General features: G+C 43.4%; 5 protein-coding genes across 5 annotated transcripts; 3 read left to right on the top strand and 2 right to left on the bottom strand.

Annotated features, from left to right (window-relative positions):
* Window positions 1-1,613: 1,613 nt before the first annotated feature.
* On the top strand, window positions 1,614-2,970 carry LOC131285354 (retinoid-inducible serine carboxypeptidase-like; the record flags this gene model as incomplete). The annotated part of the gene is given in 2 exon segments (XM_058314208.1): window positions 1,614-2,421; window positions 2,492-2,970. Coding segments are annotated over 2 exon segments (1,287 nt in total), but the record flags the coding sequence as incomplete, so codon positions are not given.
* A 73-nt stretch (window positions 2,971-3,043) lies between these two features.
* On the top strand, window positions 3,044-5,596 carry LOC131285353 (retinoid-inducible serine carboxypeptidase-like). The gene is made up of 4 exons (XM_058314207.1): window positions 3,044-3,178; window positions 3,937-4,209; window positions 4,280-4,850; window positions 5,100-5,596. Exons 1-4 carry the CDS (start codon window positions 3,044-3,046, stop codon window positions 5,594-5,596), a joined length of 1,476 nt encoding a protein of 491 aa, XP_058170190.1.
* A 61-nt stretch (window positions 5,597-5,657) lies between these two features.
* Window positions 5,658-6,662, bottom strand: LOC131287718 (uncharacterized). Its single transcript, XM_058316795.1, has one exon. It carries the CDS (start codon window positions 6,186-6,188, stop codon window positions 5,766-5,768), a length of 423 nt encoding a protein of 140 aa, XP_058172778.1. The 5' UTR covers window positions 6,189-6,662; the 3' UTR covers window positions 5,658-5,765.
* A 310-nt stretch (window positions 6,663-6,972) lies between these two features.
* On the top strand, window positions 6,973-8,149 carry LOC131286411 (proteasome subunit beta type-4). Its single transcript, XM_058315358.1, has 3 exons — window positions 6,973-7,236; window positions 7,316-7,522; window positions 7,596-8,149. Exons 1-3 carry the CDS (start codon window positions 7,079-7,081, stop codon window positions 8,047-8,049), a joined length of 819 nt encoding a protein of 272 aa, XP_058171341.1. The 5' UTR covers window positions 6,973-7,078; the 3' UTR covers window positions 8,050-8,149.
* A 55-nt stretch (window positions 8,150-8,204) lies between these two features.
* On the bottom strand, window positions 8,205-9,116 carry LOC131286412 (transmembrane protein 14 homolog). The gene is made up of 2 exons (XM_058315359.1): window positions 8,990-9,116; window positions 8,205-8,891 (listed from the first exon to the last, which is right to left on the bottom strand). Exons 1-2 carry the CDS (start codon window positions 9,060-9,062, stop codon window positions 8,572-8,574), a joined length of 393 nt encoding a protein of 130 aa, XP_058171342.1. The 5' UTR covers window positions 9,063-9,116; the 3' UTR covers window positions 8,205-8,571.
* Window positions 9,117-13,599: the final 4,483 nt, after the last annotated feature.

Genomic DNA, 13,599 nt, shown 5'->3' with positions numbered 1-13,599 from the left:
GTTATCACCTCACAGGCAAAAAAAAAATACCCCCCGACTCGCAGAATATCTTCAGAACGTACCTAAAAACCGTATAAAAGTACCGTCGGGTTGGACAATCCCTTGTTAGTCTCCGGCCGGCAAGCTGCTGTAGCGGGAGTCGTGCTTCTTGTGCTTGAAGGAGTGAAGTAGAAATCGAAGCTGCAGAGATGCGGTGCACAGTGCTAGTATCGGTGGCGTTGATGGCCGTGGCCATCGTTGCGGCAGGTGAGTCAATGGAAGTCCCCGAGGGGGTCGTTAGTGTAATTAATTATCAACAGACATTTACGGCATTTACGGACCGTGAGCTTTGCGTGGGAGAAATAGAGAAAGAGTGTTCGAGGGTGTGTGCAGTTTCGGAAAAAATGGAAAGTGTCAACAGTTCAAGTGTTATTCAGAGTGCAAAAGAAAAATGTGCCATCTAAGAGCTTTGAAAGCTGAAACTCACCCACTTTATGAGACTGTATTTGGAGGAGGTGTTCAGTTCAAATCGAAATCAAAAATAAAACATCTGTCCAACATTTCTGTCTGTGGACATTTTAGTTAACGATTTTTATTGGATCACGTGGTACTTGCACTCCGTGTGTCAATTGTGCAAGTAAAAATGTATATTGTTTGATTATCAATCTATTTCCATTCGAACACCAATCAATTTTTCACCACCAGCTTCTATTTGTTTTAGAGATTTAAATGCGTTTCATTCAGAATCGGGTAATACACCCCCTCTTGAGTGTACGTAAAAACCAAAACACTTGGAGCAATCTCTCGGGCTCAATGGCGTGTGGAGATACTAAACTCCAAAATCCGCTCCTCCCGAATGGCTACCGTGGGGGCAGATACCATCCTCAAGTGGCTCCCGATAAGGCTCAAGCATCGATAACTCGACAGCACAATGTGCCCAATGAACTTAGCGTATCGGAAACATTTGCTCCTATTGCTTCTTATCAAGAGATGATACAAGAAAAAAAACTACAAAGTCATAACGCTTAACAATAGGTTGTCGTAAAAGTGAGATATTGATTTGTTTATAAACCACCAGTCTTTAACGTTGCATAATCGGGGAAGAAACAGGTTTTGATTGATGGCTTTCGGAGGTTGTCGACTGTGTGTGATACTGTTGTTAGACCATGGAAGAAATAAAATAAAATAGAATAGAATGGACACTATGGGACATATGGCATTAGTAGCTGGTCCTTAACTCCTCAAGGGATCATCAAATTTGTGCATTTTGCCAAATTTTAGAGCCGTGTTTTCGTGCCGGGGGTGCCCATGGCGCAGCGGTAGCGCGAGGAAACACCACGCCACAGGTGTGGCATCGAATCTCGAGTCTGGCACCCCCCAGTATTACGAACGGCTGACCACCGATCTATAATATACCGTCTTTCGGTCACAAAAACTCTCTTCGGAGAGAGGCCTTGTTCCACTAGGGGATGTCGTGAAATATAAAAAAAAAATTTCGTATGTATAACACCACCTATACTTTAGTTAAAAAAATATTAAAATTCACTTGGTTCAGCACTAAAAAGCATATAAAATTGCAAAAAATTTCAAGTAGTTATATAAAGGCCTAGAAACTGTATTAATTCCCTCTCTTCTAATATTCTGCAGTTCCTCGGGAAGGCTTTGGACCAGGCATGCAGGACTGGGGATACGCCGAGGTGCGTCCCGGTGCTCACATGTTCTGGTGGCTGTATTACACGACGGCCGACGTACCGAACTACGCGGACCGCCCGCTGGTCATCTGGCTGCAGGGTGGCCCTGGCGCTTCCTCGATGTACGGCAACTTCGAGGAACTTGGTCCACTAACGCTCGAACTGGACGAGCGCAACCACACCTGGACGCGGGACTACAACGTGCTGTTCATCGACAATCCGGTCGGTACCGGTTTTAGCTACGTGGAAGATTTCTCTCTGCTCACCAAGACGAACGGTGAAATCGCGGCCGATCTAGTCGAGCTGATGAAGCAGTTCTACACGCTGCAGCCCGAGTTCCGCACCACCCCGCTGCACATCTACGCCGAAAGCTACGGGGGAAAGATGGCACCCGAATTCGCGTACGTCCTCGACAAGGCCATCAAGAACGGCGAGATCGACTGCAACCTGCAGTCGGTCGGCATCGTAGCACCGTGGGTGTCCCCGATCGACTCGGTGCTCTCGTGGGCCGAGTTCCTGCTCAACATGGGCTTCGTCGACACGAAGGGCTTCCGGGCGATCCAGGCGTCGGCCATCGAAACCGAGCACGTCCTGAACCAGGGTGATTGGGAAGAGGCAACGAACCTTTGGGGCCGTACCGAGAACGTCATCTTGCGCGAAACGCATGGGATCGATTTCTACAACGTGCTGTTCAAGCAGGACTACGCCTCCACCAGATCCCAGCTGGAGCAGTTTTCGCGTGATATGAGAAGTAAGAAATCCATCCGTTTTGCGGGAGGTGAGCTGACTGATTTCTGACTCCTATGATTTATTTTCGACAGGTGCCATCGCATCCCGTGCCACCCGACTGGCAACGGAGGATCGCGACCAGATGCTGGAGGACCTGATGCGATTCGAGGTACACCCGGCTCTCAGCCTGCCCGCCGAATCGGTGTACGGTGCGCAGAGTGGGCGCGTATTCAACACGCTCGCCGGTGACTTCATGAAGCCCGCCATCGACGTGATGGAGCTGCTGCTCAACAACACCAGCCTGGACGTCGTCATCATTACCGGTCAGCTGGATCTGATCGTGGCCACGCCGGGCAACGTGCGATGGATTGAAAAGATCCAGTGGGAGGGCCAGAACAGCTACCTGCAGGCACCGAGAAATGCGGTCGGCCAGCATGGCGTGCTGGAGGGTTACGAGAAGGCGTACGGCAAGCTGTTCGTCTACTGGGCGCTCCGTGCCGGACACATGGTTCCGGCCGACAACCCCATCCTGATGGACTACATCCTCCAGAAGCATGTACCGGTTGTGTAACTCCAAACTCTCTGTCCGAACAAACATGGAATTGCGTTAGTTTGCAAATAAAAACGAATGTGCTTGTAGCAGAATGAATCACAACTCGCACTGCTTGGTCCACCACGTGCACGGAGCACGTGTTTCTGCGCTACATAATTCCCGTATCGGTGTACACGGGGCGGATGGAAGAGCTTCTGGAAAGAAATCGAATCGCGATTCGCACCTGGTAACCTTTGCATCGGAAGTGCATATAATTAATCGAAGTACGCCAGATGGAGATCGCCTACGAACGATGTGGAAAGATCACCAGCTTCAGTTGACATCATCTCGTTCGCGTCGAAAGTTCTCTCGCTGTGATTTGTTGGCGATATAAAGAGTATTTCTGAAGCTCCGGAGATGGCCAGTGTGTTTTTCGCTTTCGTGCAAACTGAAGGTTTCTTTAAAAACCAACTAAAACTTTACCTTACCGGAAGAGTAAGATTTGAGAAACAATGGAAAAAGGAATGTATTTCGTTCTTATTGTGCTGTGTAATGTGTTTGTTATTCGTGCTGGTTAGTTGAATGCTGCTTTACCGTGTAGTTTTAACAAGTAAAATTAAACACAATTATCGCTAATTCTGAGTTATGTGTTGCTTTTCGATATGGTATGAAAGAGAATATTAATCGATACTTTTGGATGGTGGTGTTAAAGAAACACAGATTACTGCCAATTGTCCGCAGTCGGATTATCTGTCCTCGTTTCAGGTTTCTTTTATTCACTTTTCACTGTCGCATGCCCATTAAGTGACTCGGTTATAGACAAATGTTGAGACAAGCGTACCAACAGTTGAATTATTTCTCAGTAGGCTGGTGAAAATTTGTTTTGTTTTGTAAAAACAAAAAGTGACTGACTTGTTTTAAAATTTTGCTTTTTTATGTTGTTAATTTTTTTAAATTTGCGAATTCTTCGCGTATTTGATTTACTGTTTAATGTAATTTTTACAGGCGATTCTTTTTGTATTTTATCTAGCATATCGTGACGATGGATTTGGCCCTGGCAAACAAGCCTGGGGATACAGCGAGGTACGGCCAGGTGCGTTTATTTTTTGGTGGCTTTACTACGCTCATTCCGTTGTTGATGACGATCCAGCCAACATCGTTGAAAAGCCGCTAATAATCTGGCTGCAGGGAGGACCCGGTGGTTCGTCGACCGGGTATGGGAACTTTGAGGAAATTGGACCCCTGGATCGGACGCTACACGAGCGGTCTCACACTTGGGTAAGGAAGAAGACTGTACTCACACCGAACGAGGGATACAACATATGACCGGTGTTACCTTTTCGTTCAGGTGAACGACTATCATGTCCTATTTGTCGACAGTCCGGTGGGGAGTGGATTCAGCTACACCGAAGATCCGTCGCTGCTGGCAAGAAACAGCTCCACCGTCGTGAGCGATCTGATGGCTTTCCTGAAGGATTTCTACCGCACCATCGAGCGCGCGACTTCGATCGATTGGGAAGCGACCGTGCCGCTGTATATCGCGTCCGAAAGCTACGGTGGCCGGACGGCGGTAGAGTTTGCGTACGCGCTGGACCAAGCTGGCCGCACCGGCACGGTACGGTGCCGTTTGCGGGGGGTTTTTCTTGGGAATGCATGGCTCTCGCCGCTGGACAGCATCGGCGCTTGGCCGGACTATCTGCACCGTATGGGTTACCTGGGCGAACGGGGCCGTAAGCGGGTCGAACGGCGTGTGGCGGCAGTGCGTGAAAAAGTGGAACAACAACAGCTAGGCAAGGCGATGGACGGATGGCATACGCTGCAGGATGTCATCCTGGAGGAAACGGGCGGGCTCAATTGCTACCACATCCTTAAGCCGAGCGGAAAGGAAAAGTTCCGGAAGGACGAAAACAGTGATGAAGGTATGTTTTTACTTTTTCTTTTGCGAAGTATGCCATGCTGGTTAATGATTTTTCAAGAATGTTATGAGAAGAACAATATTTATCAATGATTCCTTGGATGTTGGGTTCAATATACAAATTTTAATTTTAATTGTTCTTAATCTAAACCAACATCTCATATTAAAATTTAAGTTTTGTTTTAAACATGTTGGACTCCATCGTATAGTGTTACACTGTTTTAAAATCTCTTTTGTATAATGACTATTACAGTGCTCGAGTACGGAGAAACGGAATGGTGGAAATCACCTGATGCGACCAGGCGCTTGAGTAGCTTAGAGGCGTTAATGCAGGGGCCCGTCCCACAGAAGCTTGGGCTCGCGAATCGACCACCCTGGGGAGCCCAGCAGAATGCCGTTTTCGATGCACTCAGTGAAGACTTCCTCCGTTCAAGCGTCGGAACTGTTGAACGCCTGCTAAACGAAACCACCATCGACCTGATACTCTACAATGGACATCTTGATTTGATCACTTGCCTGCCCGGGACGTTGGCGTGGATCCGGCGAATATTCGGCCAGCAGGAGAAACCATTTCACGCAACCAGAGAACCGTTTTCCGACGATGGCATAGATTCCGTTGTCGAAGGATACCGGAGTGCGTTCGGGCCAAGATTTACTCTGTACACTGTGCTCCGTGCCGGTCACATGGTGCCGGCCGATAATCCAACCGCAATGGCACACATCCTGCGAGCGCACATTGCACCGACTTGAGTGAGGAGGAGTTTCGGGTGAACCAAGAAAGCGGGAACACCAGGGGTCGATCTACTTAAATCTTTTCCAAAGTGGTGCAAAGCTTGAACGTATACTTTTATTAGAGAACTCTTATGAACAATCGTTAGAAATAGAGAAACGTAGAAACGAAACACATTTCCGCCATTCTTTATCCTAGCACTATTTTCCGCAGCTGGCCCCCAATCTGATCGAGGGTCGCTTTATCGATCCGCTTCAGGCCCAGCGTGATGACAATTTCCTCGCTCTGCCCGATAAAGTTCATCAGATAGCGGATGGCCGCTTCCGCCTCGTCCGAGCTCGCACCGAACGTGTGTTTGATGGTGTAGATCCGGCTGGTGCCGCCCGGACCGCCGGCCGCCGGTGTATCCTCGCCGCTCACATCGTTGTGCGCGTGGCTCCGCACCGTGTACACGTTGGCCATCTTTTGGTGCTGGGTGATGAGGAGAAACAGCTTGTTTGCGAATCGATGGTACACGATGTCGGTCGGGTGTCCCTCGATGACGATGGTTTCGATATGATCAAATGCGGACGGTTCGTCCGACGTCCCGGTAGGGCTGGAGGCGGCGGTCATCCCGTTTGCAGGCGTGAGGCACAATTAAGTCGACACCAGTTAAGTTACACAGTGTAGCAGCTCTGGCGGGCTTCCGGTTGGAGCTAATGATGTTTGCTTTTTACAAAAGAAGGACACCGATCGATAGGCACTATTATGGTTCACCACTGAATTCACACACCCACGTTCTCGTACCACAACTGGAGGTTGGAAATTCGAAACCTCGCACCTTTCGCTGGGGATGTTGATGGGTGCATGGGTAAACAACACTTCATTCCGTCGCCCGGTTACGGGCGTGTGCAGGGAAGGTTAAACGAAGGCTAGGTAAAAACCGTCGTACCAAATAATCCGCTGGTCATTCGCGTAATGTGTCAGCTTCTTATTTTTGTTCCGATTTGCATCTGAAAGTTTAATAATCTCCTCCTTCCGCGCCGCCAAACACTCGTAGCAAGTAGCAGCAATCGAGTGTTTCCTCTTTCAATTCAAGCCAAAACAAACCGCCTGCCGGCACTTTTGTTTCCTTTCTATCATTTTGACAACTCACGGTACAGTTGATTTCAAGTTCAAATTTGTACACTGATGCATGATGCACATTGCAGAATAATTTATTTTTTGTTATTATTTAGTTTATTGCAGGTTCTTCTTTTAATTTAGGAAGAAAATATTTAAAGTTCACTAAAAAAACAAAGTTTATAGCAATTGCATTGACAAGTCGTGCAAGCAACACAACCCTGCAGCAGCAGCTAAACGTCAGCTGCCATGAATAATGTCAAACAAAATTCCGTAAACTCATTCCGTGGTCACTATTGTTGTAGTAAAAAGTACGAGGCAGTGCACAGTTTATTCGGGAATTTACATTCAGTAGTAAAAGCCTTTTACCTATTTCATTCAATAAGCCCAATTAACAGACGATGTATCCAGTCTCAAACAACTTAATGGCTGGTCCGTTCTGGGGAAATGGGCCCGCCCCGGGAGCATTCTACAACTTTCCCGGTGCCCCGGTCAACGCAGGTGCCATGCAAGCTGCTCGCGCGGAAACTCCCGGAGAATTTGGCACACAGCGATCGTAGTAAGTAGTGCACGTAGGCATGTCTACTGTGGAGTATTTCGTCCGCTTAAAATAATCCTATTTTCATGTGCTTTCCCAGCTACCCAGTTACCACCGGTACATCCGTAGTTGGGTTGATGTTCAAGGATGGCGTGGTTATTGCCGCCGATAAACTAATTTCTTACGGCTCGTTGGCTCGCTTCCACGATGTCGACCGTGTCTATCGTATCAATGATAAGACGGTTTTGGGCATCGGAGGCGATTTCGCCGATTTTCAATACATCAAGCGTCACATCGATCAGAAGGTGTAAGTGCGCGCGTCTTGAGCTCAAGCGAAAATGTTGCATGTGTAACGAAGCTCCATCTTCTTCTCCCTACAGCATCGACGATCAGTGCCTGGATGATAAGAACGAGATGAAGCCCCGTTCGTTCTACAACTGGCTCACCCGTGTCATGTACAACCGCCGTTCGGATTTCCAACCCCTCTACCTCGATCTCGTCATCGGAGGTATGCAGGATGGGGAGCCATTCCTTGGGCACGTTAATCTACGCGGTCGTTCCTACACGAGCAATGTGGTGGCTACCGGCTATGGTACCCATCTTGCGCTGCCGTTATTGCGTGAGTACTCGGAAAATCCCACCGCCTACCAAGCGCTCGGCCAGGCGGAAGCAACCGATCTGACGAAGCGCGTCATGGAAGTGCTGTGGTACCGCGATTGCCGCAGTGACCCCAAGTACTCGCAGGCCATCTGCACAGCCGGCGGTGTACAGCTGGATGCTGACTGCTTCGTGGCGCAAAATTGGGATCTGGCGCACACGATTAAGGGATACTAGAGTGCGATGGGGCTTTTCGCTTTCGTTCGGTGGATTATGGTTCGATAATTTACACACTTTTTCCAATAAATCAAACATTTAAAACCTACGAATGATAAAATAAGAACTCCAATCGGTGTTATAATTGACGACAGTCGGCAAATAATGTGTTAGTCTGTTTTAAATAAACCTTCCGGACGTTTATTTGTACTCCGTATCAACACATATAAACGATTATCCTCGGCTGATGCGTTGATTCCTCATACTCATTTCGCAAGTAAGACGAACAGCTACATAAACGTATAAACGTGATACAATAAGATTTATAAATACAATAGTTAACGATTCGACCGTCCTTACGCTACCTCCGTAACAATGTAAATCGTGATTCAATATGAGTTCTTCGTAAAAGATACGAACATTCGAGTATGATATATTTGGTTTCCGTTGGTCCAGCCAGCCGTGACCGGGGCGGCAAAATCATGAGATTCCACGATCACCTTCCTTCCTTCCACCATCGCGGCTCCTGCTTGGACAACCTTACTACTCTAGTTTCGAATTTTCATCCACTATGACGACAGTGAAATTGTGATCACTGTACGGAGCACCGCGCATCCAACCCATGGATAAGTAGTCGCGATAGATAACGCACGTCCACACCACGACGCCGAACGAAAGCAGTATTATCATTCCGGCCGGCATGAACGCCCTCGTGCTCCAGTAGCGATACAGCATGACCATTATGAGTGCCGCTAGAATCGCCAGCTGTACGATCGGTATCGGTTCCTGCAAAGAATTAAGCCAGGCCCCTACGCCGAGCGCCACACCGAATAGAATGCCAGAGTAAAGGGACATCTGTGATCCTGTAAATAACACACGGAGAAGTCAACGCAAAGCCCCGTCTACTGCGATCCTCACTAAACGGTGGCAGAGGACGGCGTAAAACGTGAAATTTACTTACGAGCGCGTACGTAGCCCATTATTCCGCCGGCTGCGATGAGTATCGCAAAAATCGCTCCAACAAAATCGATCATTTTCACTGAACTTTACTTAAAGAAGCTGCAAGATGTATCGCAAATGCCGCTTTTCTACTCTGAATTTACAAATGCTGTCATCAGTTGTTTTGGATGAAATTGGGCAGTGCTGCCGGGTGTTGCCAGGAAAAATCTGTTTACAAAAATTTAAATACCACATTGAATCGCCCAACGTGAAATTCCAAATTCTTCAGTTCCCTGGTTAAACGCTTTTCACAATTGCATCTCCACTTTAGTACCAAGGGAAGTAAAATAAGGAGGTAAATCAGAATGTGCGGGACTTGTTTTGCGCTTGTTAAGATACAATTCATTTCTTTCGGTTCTCCATCGAAATACAACAGATTTTTAAACCGACACAAGCTGGAGCCGAATACTTACACATAACTTATGATATTTTATATGTGCTAGGCACGCTTTCTCAATAGCAACCCATCGTAAATAAAGAACACGATTTGTAGAGGACAACCATTTATTTCACTTTCAGATACAATTGCGTATACTGTTCACTGCCAACCACATGATGTCGTCGAGAATCGCACCGCATTGCTTGTTTTGCATTGCTTTAACACATCGATCACTTCCGAGATAGTGCCTCTTCCGCAAACTACTTTACTTCACTGAAATATTTGCAACAGAAACTCACCCGTGTTTTCTTGCGTTAGTTCCGCCAGCAGTTGGGACTATTCTAGTTTTTGGTAGTTTGATTCACTTCGTTCACAATAATCATTTAACGCTTATCCATCAAACCATCAACTCATCGCACAAGCAACATACACGTTTAGTAAACCATAGCAATTACTGAATATATCTTCACACTACATTAGACATATTTTAGATACTTGAGCGTGTTTTAGACTGCAAAGGGTGTTCTATGACAAAAGATGAAGGTGAATTTTCGTTGAAGCGCTGTAAATTGATTGAGTATCTACATTTCACAGCAAAACAATTACCAAATATAAACCATGTGCTACAACGAATAAAAAAGAATATAATAAATAGAAATTATATTTCAAAATGTTGTTGGTTGGGGAAATGTATATAATCCAGTATATAATTAAAAAGAACATACATATTTGAAATGTTTATACAAATGGAAGATTAGACCATGAAAATTCTGATACATTCCAGCAGGAATACTGGAGGAAAATAAACATTCAAAACCTATTTTAGATGCCGGTGGTGATAGAATAAATGGCATAAAGGATGGATAGATGGATATTTAGAACATCGGAGAAACTGTTACAATAACAAATTCATAATTTTTACTTTGCAATTCATAAAAGTTCAGTTTGTTTCATGGTTAAATCATGCTGCCTGGTTTAGGTTTCCTCCTCCGGCCTCTTGTTGGTTTGCGTGTCATGTCCCTAAGTTTAGCGTCCAACGCTATTTATGACCATTTCCGTACCACTTCAGTTTGTCTCACTTTCCGAACTGCATCAGAAGACGGTATTCTACCCTCTTCAGACGATGGATGTATCTTCTGGTACAAACGAGTCTGCTTTAAAGTTCGGCTAACCTAAGTTTGATTAAAGGTGAGACACGATCGCGATCAACAGTGTTATTTTTTCGTAGTGAAAAGCTGAACATTTGAATGCACATTTATTGATAAAAACCATACCAAACTCAAGGTACACTCGGTGTTCTGCATGAACCACACGTTACGCTTAATATTCATCTTTTTCTGGAAGAACTGCTTTTTCGCTTGACTGGAAACACGCGCTGTTCTTAGTCATTTGTCTTCAGTTGATATCCAGCCGTATCGGTCCATCTAATGTCGACGATTCACACTAAGCATTATCACCATGCACTAGAAACCGGCGCATCATTCGGAAAGAAACTTTTCTGGGTGGAAGAGGTCGATTGTTGAGATGCGGAATCTGCTGCCTTCTACCATTACCATATCTCGACAAACGGGCACACCATCGCAATTAGTGCTGTTTGTTCTTTTCCACTCTTTTGCAACAAAGTGGTTACAAGTATTTTTTTTTTATTATATAGGAAGTGCTATTTTCGGTTGTGGTTTTAATCCATTCATATGTTTATATAACTGGTACTAACTCTACGAAAATGTTACCGTACATTGGGTAAACCCTAGAGAACTATTTTATTCAGATGGATTGTGGATTAATCATAATTGCTTCAAACTCCGATTTATTTATTTTGTTTTCGTTTTGTTGGTTTATATATCTATATGCTTGCTTTAGTCTGTTCCACGCGTCCTCACATAGTATATAGTAGAAGTAGTAGTAGATGTAGTAGTGCTAGGTTATAAGAGCTGCAATAAAACGGTTCAAAAAGAGAGAAAAATGGAAATATTCATATTACGGCGATCATTTAGTGTATATCAGAAGGATTGGGATAATGTACAAGATGGGGAGGTAGAATGTGTAGCGAAGAGAGAGAGAGAGAGAGAGAAGTGGTCAAATCAAACTGCAACAAACAAGTCTCAACATCATCGTATCGATGCGTCTTCGAAAACTCCGGATATAGAGAATAATGATCCAAATTCAAAAAAAATTTAATCGTAATAAATTAAGATAGAATGCAATTAAAATCCCATACTCTAAGCAAAAGAAAAACGCATAAAACCATAATCATGAAACTGAAAACAAGAAACAAAAAGTAATAGGACTGATATCGCGATAAGAGTTACGTTATAAGTTGGTAATTAACATTGTTTACAATAAAGCACATAATATCTCTTTGTTAATATTTGTGTGTGTACCGTGATAAATATGTTTAACATTATAAGGTTACTAAATCTATCAATTGGTAATAGATAGCAATAAATATATGTGATAAAAAATTGCATATAAATATTGATATTATAATGTATTTCAGTAAAAAGGTATCAATATGATCAAAAATCTATCCTATATCAGTATAATTGATTGTTTCACCCAGCACTCCAGGGAGATAATATACGAAGCGCATTCTTTTTAATAATTTAATATAACATCCTATTATATAATGTGTTAATGTGAAAATCAATATAGAAAACAGCTTTCATCATACATCAACGGTAAGATATGGTTTGATAAAATTCACAACTTGATTATCCACAAGCAGACATTTACTAGCAGAACAATGAAATGCATTGGATAATTAAATAGAAAAATTCATAATAATCATGGCCCTTTTGTATGGGAATATGCTCCACCACCTGATATGAGATATTTATTCTAGAAATTTATCATTTTATATATAAATATATAAAAAATTGTTCATATATTTTCATATTTGGTAAAGAAAACATTTATCACTAGTTGATAATAGGACAGATAAAATAATTCAATGCTATCTTCTACAAGTGCAATTGACATAAATACACTAAAATCAAATAATGCATTTTTCATGTATAGCAACAAATATTTGCCTTGGTCCCCCCTAAAAGAACGGTACGCTAATAAAATGTGATCAAGATGAGGAAGGCACATTTATTTAAAATAGCATATATATTCATATGTGAGGGTGTGAATTAAATTGCGTTTGAGAAACGTTTGCATTGAAATATATAGATTGAAGAGATATACTCTCAATATACGATAATATACCCTTATAATGCGACAATAACATTTTACGTAAATATGGTGGTTGCGTTGTATAATGACAATTGTATGCGCAAAATTGTTAGTTTATGGTTAAATTCTAACAATTCACATTTAACAAGTTTGATGCACATTATTATAAGAAATACAAGTACAAATGTTTGCATATACGAGTAATTATGTATATAAAGTATAATATAGTGGAATCACACATGTAGGTACACACATCGATATGTTTATATATTGCATGTGAAAATTGCATATTTTAAAGGTTTATGTGGGCAAATGGAATATTGTTTAAAAATATTTGTCATTTTGCAATTACCGTTATAAAACTATAAATACCCTTATCAAGATGGTACACCTATCGAATTTGTAACAGAAAATCGGTCTTGCAGCTGAGAGGAAGGAGAAGGTGTGTCTTCTAGATATTCTGCAATGAATCACAGAAATTCGTTAAAACATACAGACACACATATGGACCACATTGAAGAGTTTTACCCACTGAACGTCAGGAAAGAAACAGAAACGCTTCGTTTTCAGGAAAATCATACCACAATCGATAAAAAGCCACTGCACTACAGCACGAACCAGATACAGAGCACTCGCGTGTTCACTACACAAAAAACAAAACACCATTTCGAGGAGAACTTGTTCGAAAGATGAGACCATTTTTTCCCTCGCTAACTATTCACCCTATCTTGCATGATTGTAATTTACGGTTATCGAATATGTTCCAACATGTAGACAAGCGCGTCACAAGAACTAAGTAGCCGGGGAGAAATAATAAAGTTGGCGGTACCAGCAATTTACGATTGCTTTGCCAGAATATGATTCAACAATTTTTGCAACAAAAAGATCACGTGAAATGCACATCAGCTGGATCATTCCCGAATAAAGAAACCCAATTTGAAAGGAATTAAGGAACAAACCATTTCAGGTTCGGGTGGAAAATGATGTGCAAAAACGATAACAAATTATAAATGACC

This window comes from Anopheles ziemanni, chromosome 3, assembly GCF_943734765.1.
Source record: "Anopheles ziemanni chromosome 3, idAnoZiCoDA_A2_x.2, whole genome shotgun sequence".
Taxonomy (NCBI): Eukaryota; Metazoa; Arthropoda; class Insecta; order Diptera; family Culicidae; genus Anopheles; species Anopheles ziemanni.
Note: the sequence above shows the minus strand (reverse complement) of the source record. Positions and strands in the feature narration are given on the sequence as shown.

What these genes read in the sequence shown, in the direction of transcription:
- LOC131285353 (XM_058314207.1), top strand. Translation starts at nt 3,044, where the DNA reads ATGAATCACAACTCGCACTGCTTGGTCCACCACGTGCACGGAGCACGT. An exon ending in CGAATCGCGATTCGCACCTG is followed by an intron (nt 3,179 to 3,936) that starts GTAACCTTTGCA and finishes TAATTTTTACAG; the next exon opens with GCGATTCTTTTTGTATTTTA. An exon ending in GGACGAAAACAGTGATGAAG is followed by an intron (nt 4,851 to 5,099) that starts GTATGTTTTTAC and finishes TGACTATTACAG; the next exon opens with TGCTCGAGTACGGAGAAACG.
- LOC131287718 (XM_058316795.1), bottom strand. Translation starts at nt 6,188, where the DNA reads ATGACCGCCGCCTCCAGCCCTACCGGGACGTCGGACGAACCGTCCGCA.
- LOC131286411 (XM_058315358.1), top strand. Translation starts at nt 7,079, where the DNA reads ATGTATCCAGTCTCAAACAACTTAATGGCTGGTCCGTTCTGGGGAAAT. An exon ending in TTTGGCACACAGCGATCGTA is followed by an intron (nt 7,237 to 7,315) that starts GTAAGTAGTGCA and finishes GTGCTTTCCCAG; the next exon opens with CTACCCAGTTACCACCGGTA. An exon ending in CGTCACATCGATCAGAAGGT is followed by an intron (nt 7,523 to 7,595) that starts GTAAGTGCGCGC and finishes TTCTCCCTACAG; the next exon opens with CATCGACGATCAGTGCCTGG.
- LOC131286412 (XM_058315359.1), bottom strand. Translation starts at nt 9,062, where the DNA reads ATGATCGATTTTGTTGGAGCGATTTTTGCGATACTCATCGCAGCCGGC. An exon ending in AATGGGCTACGTACGCGCTC is followed by an intron (nt 8,892 to 8,989) that starts GTAAGTAAATTT and finishes TGTTATTTACAG; the next exon opens with GATCACAGATGTCCCTTTAC.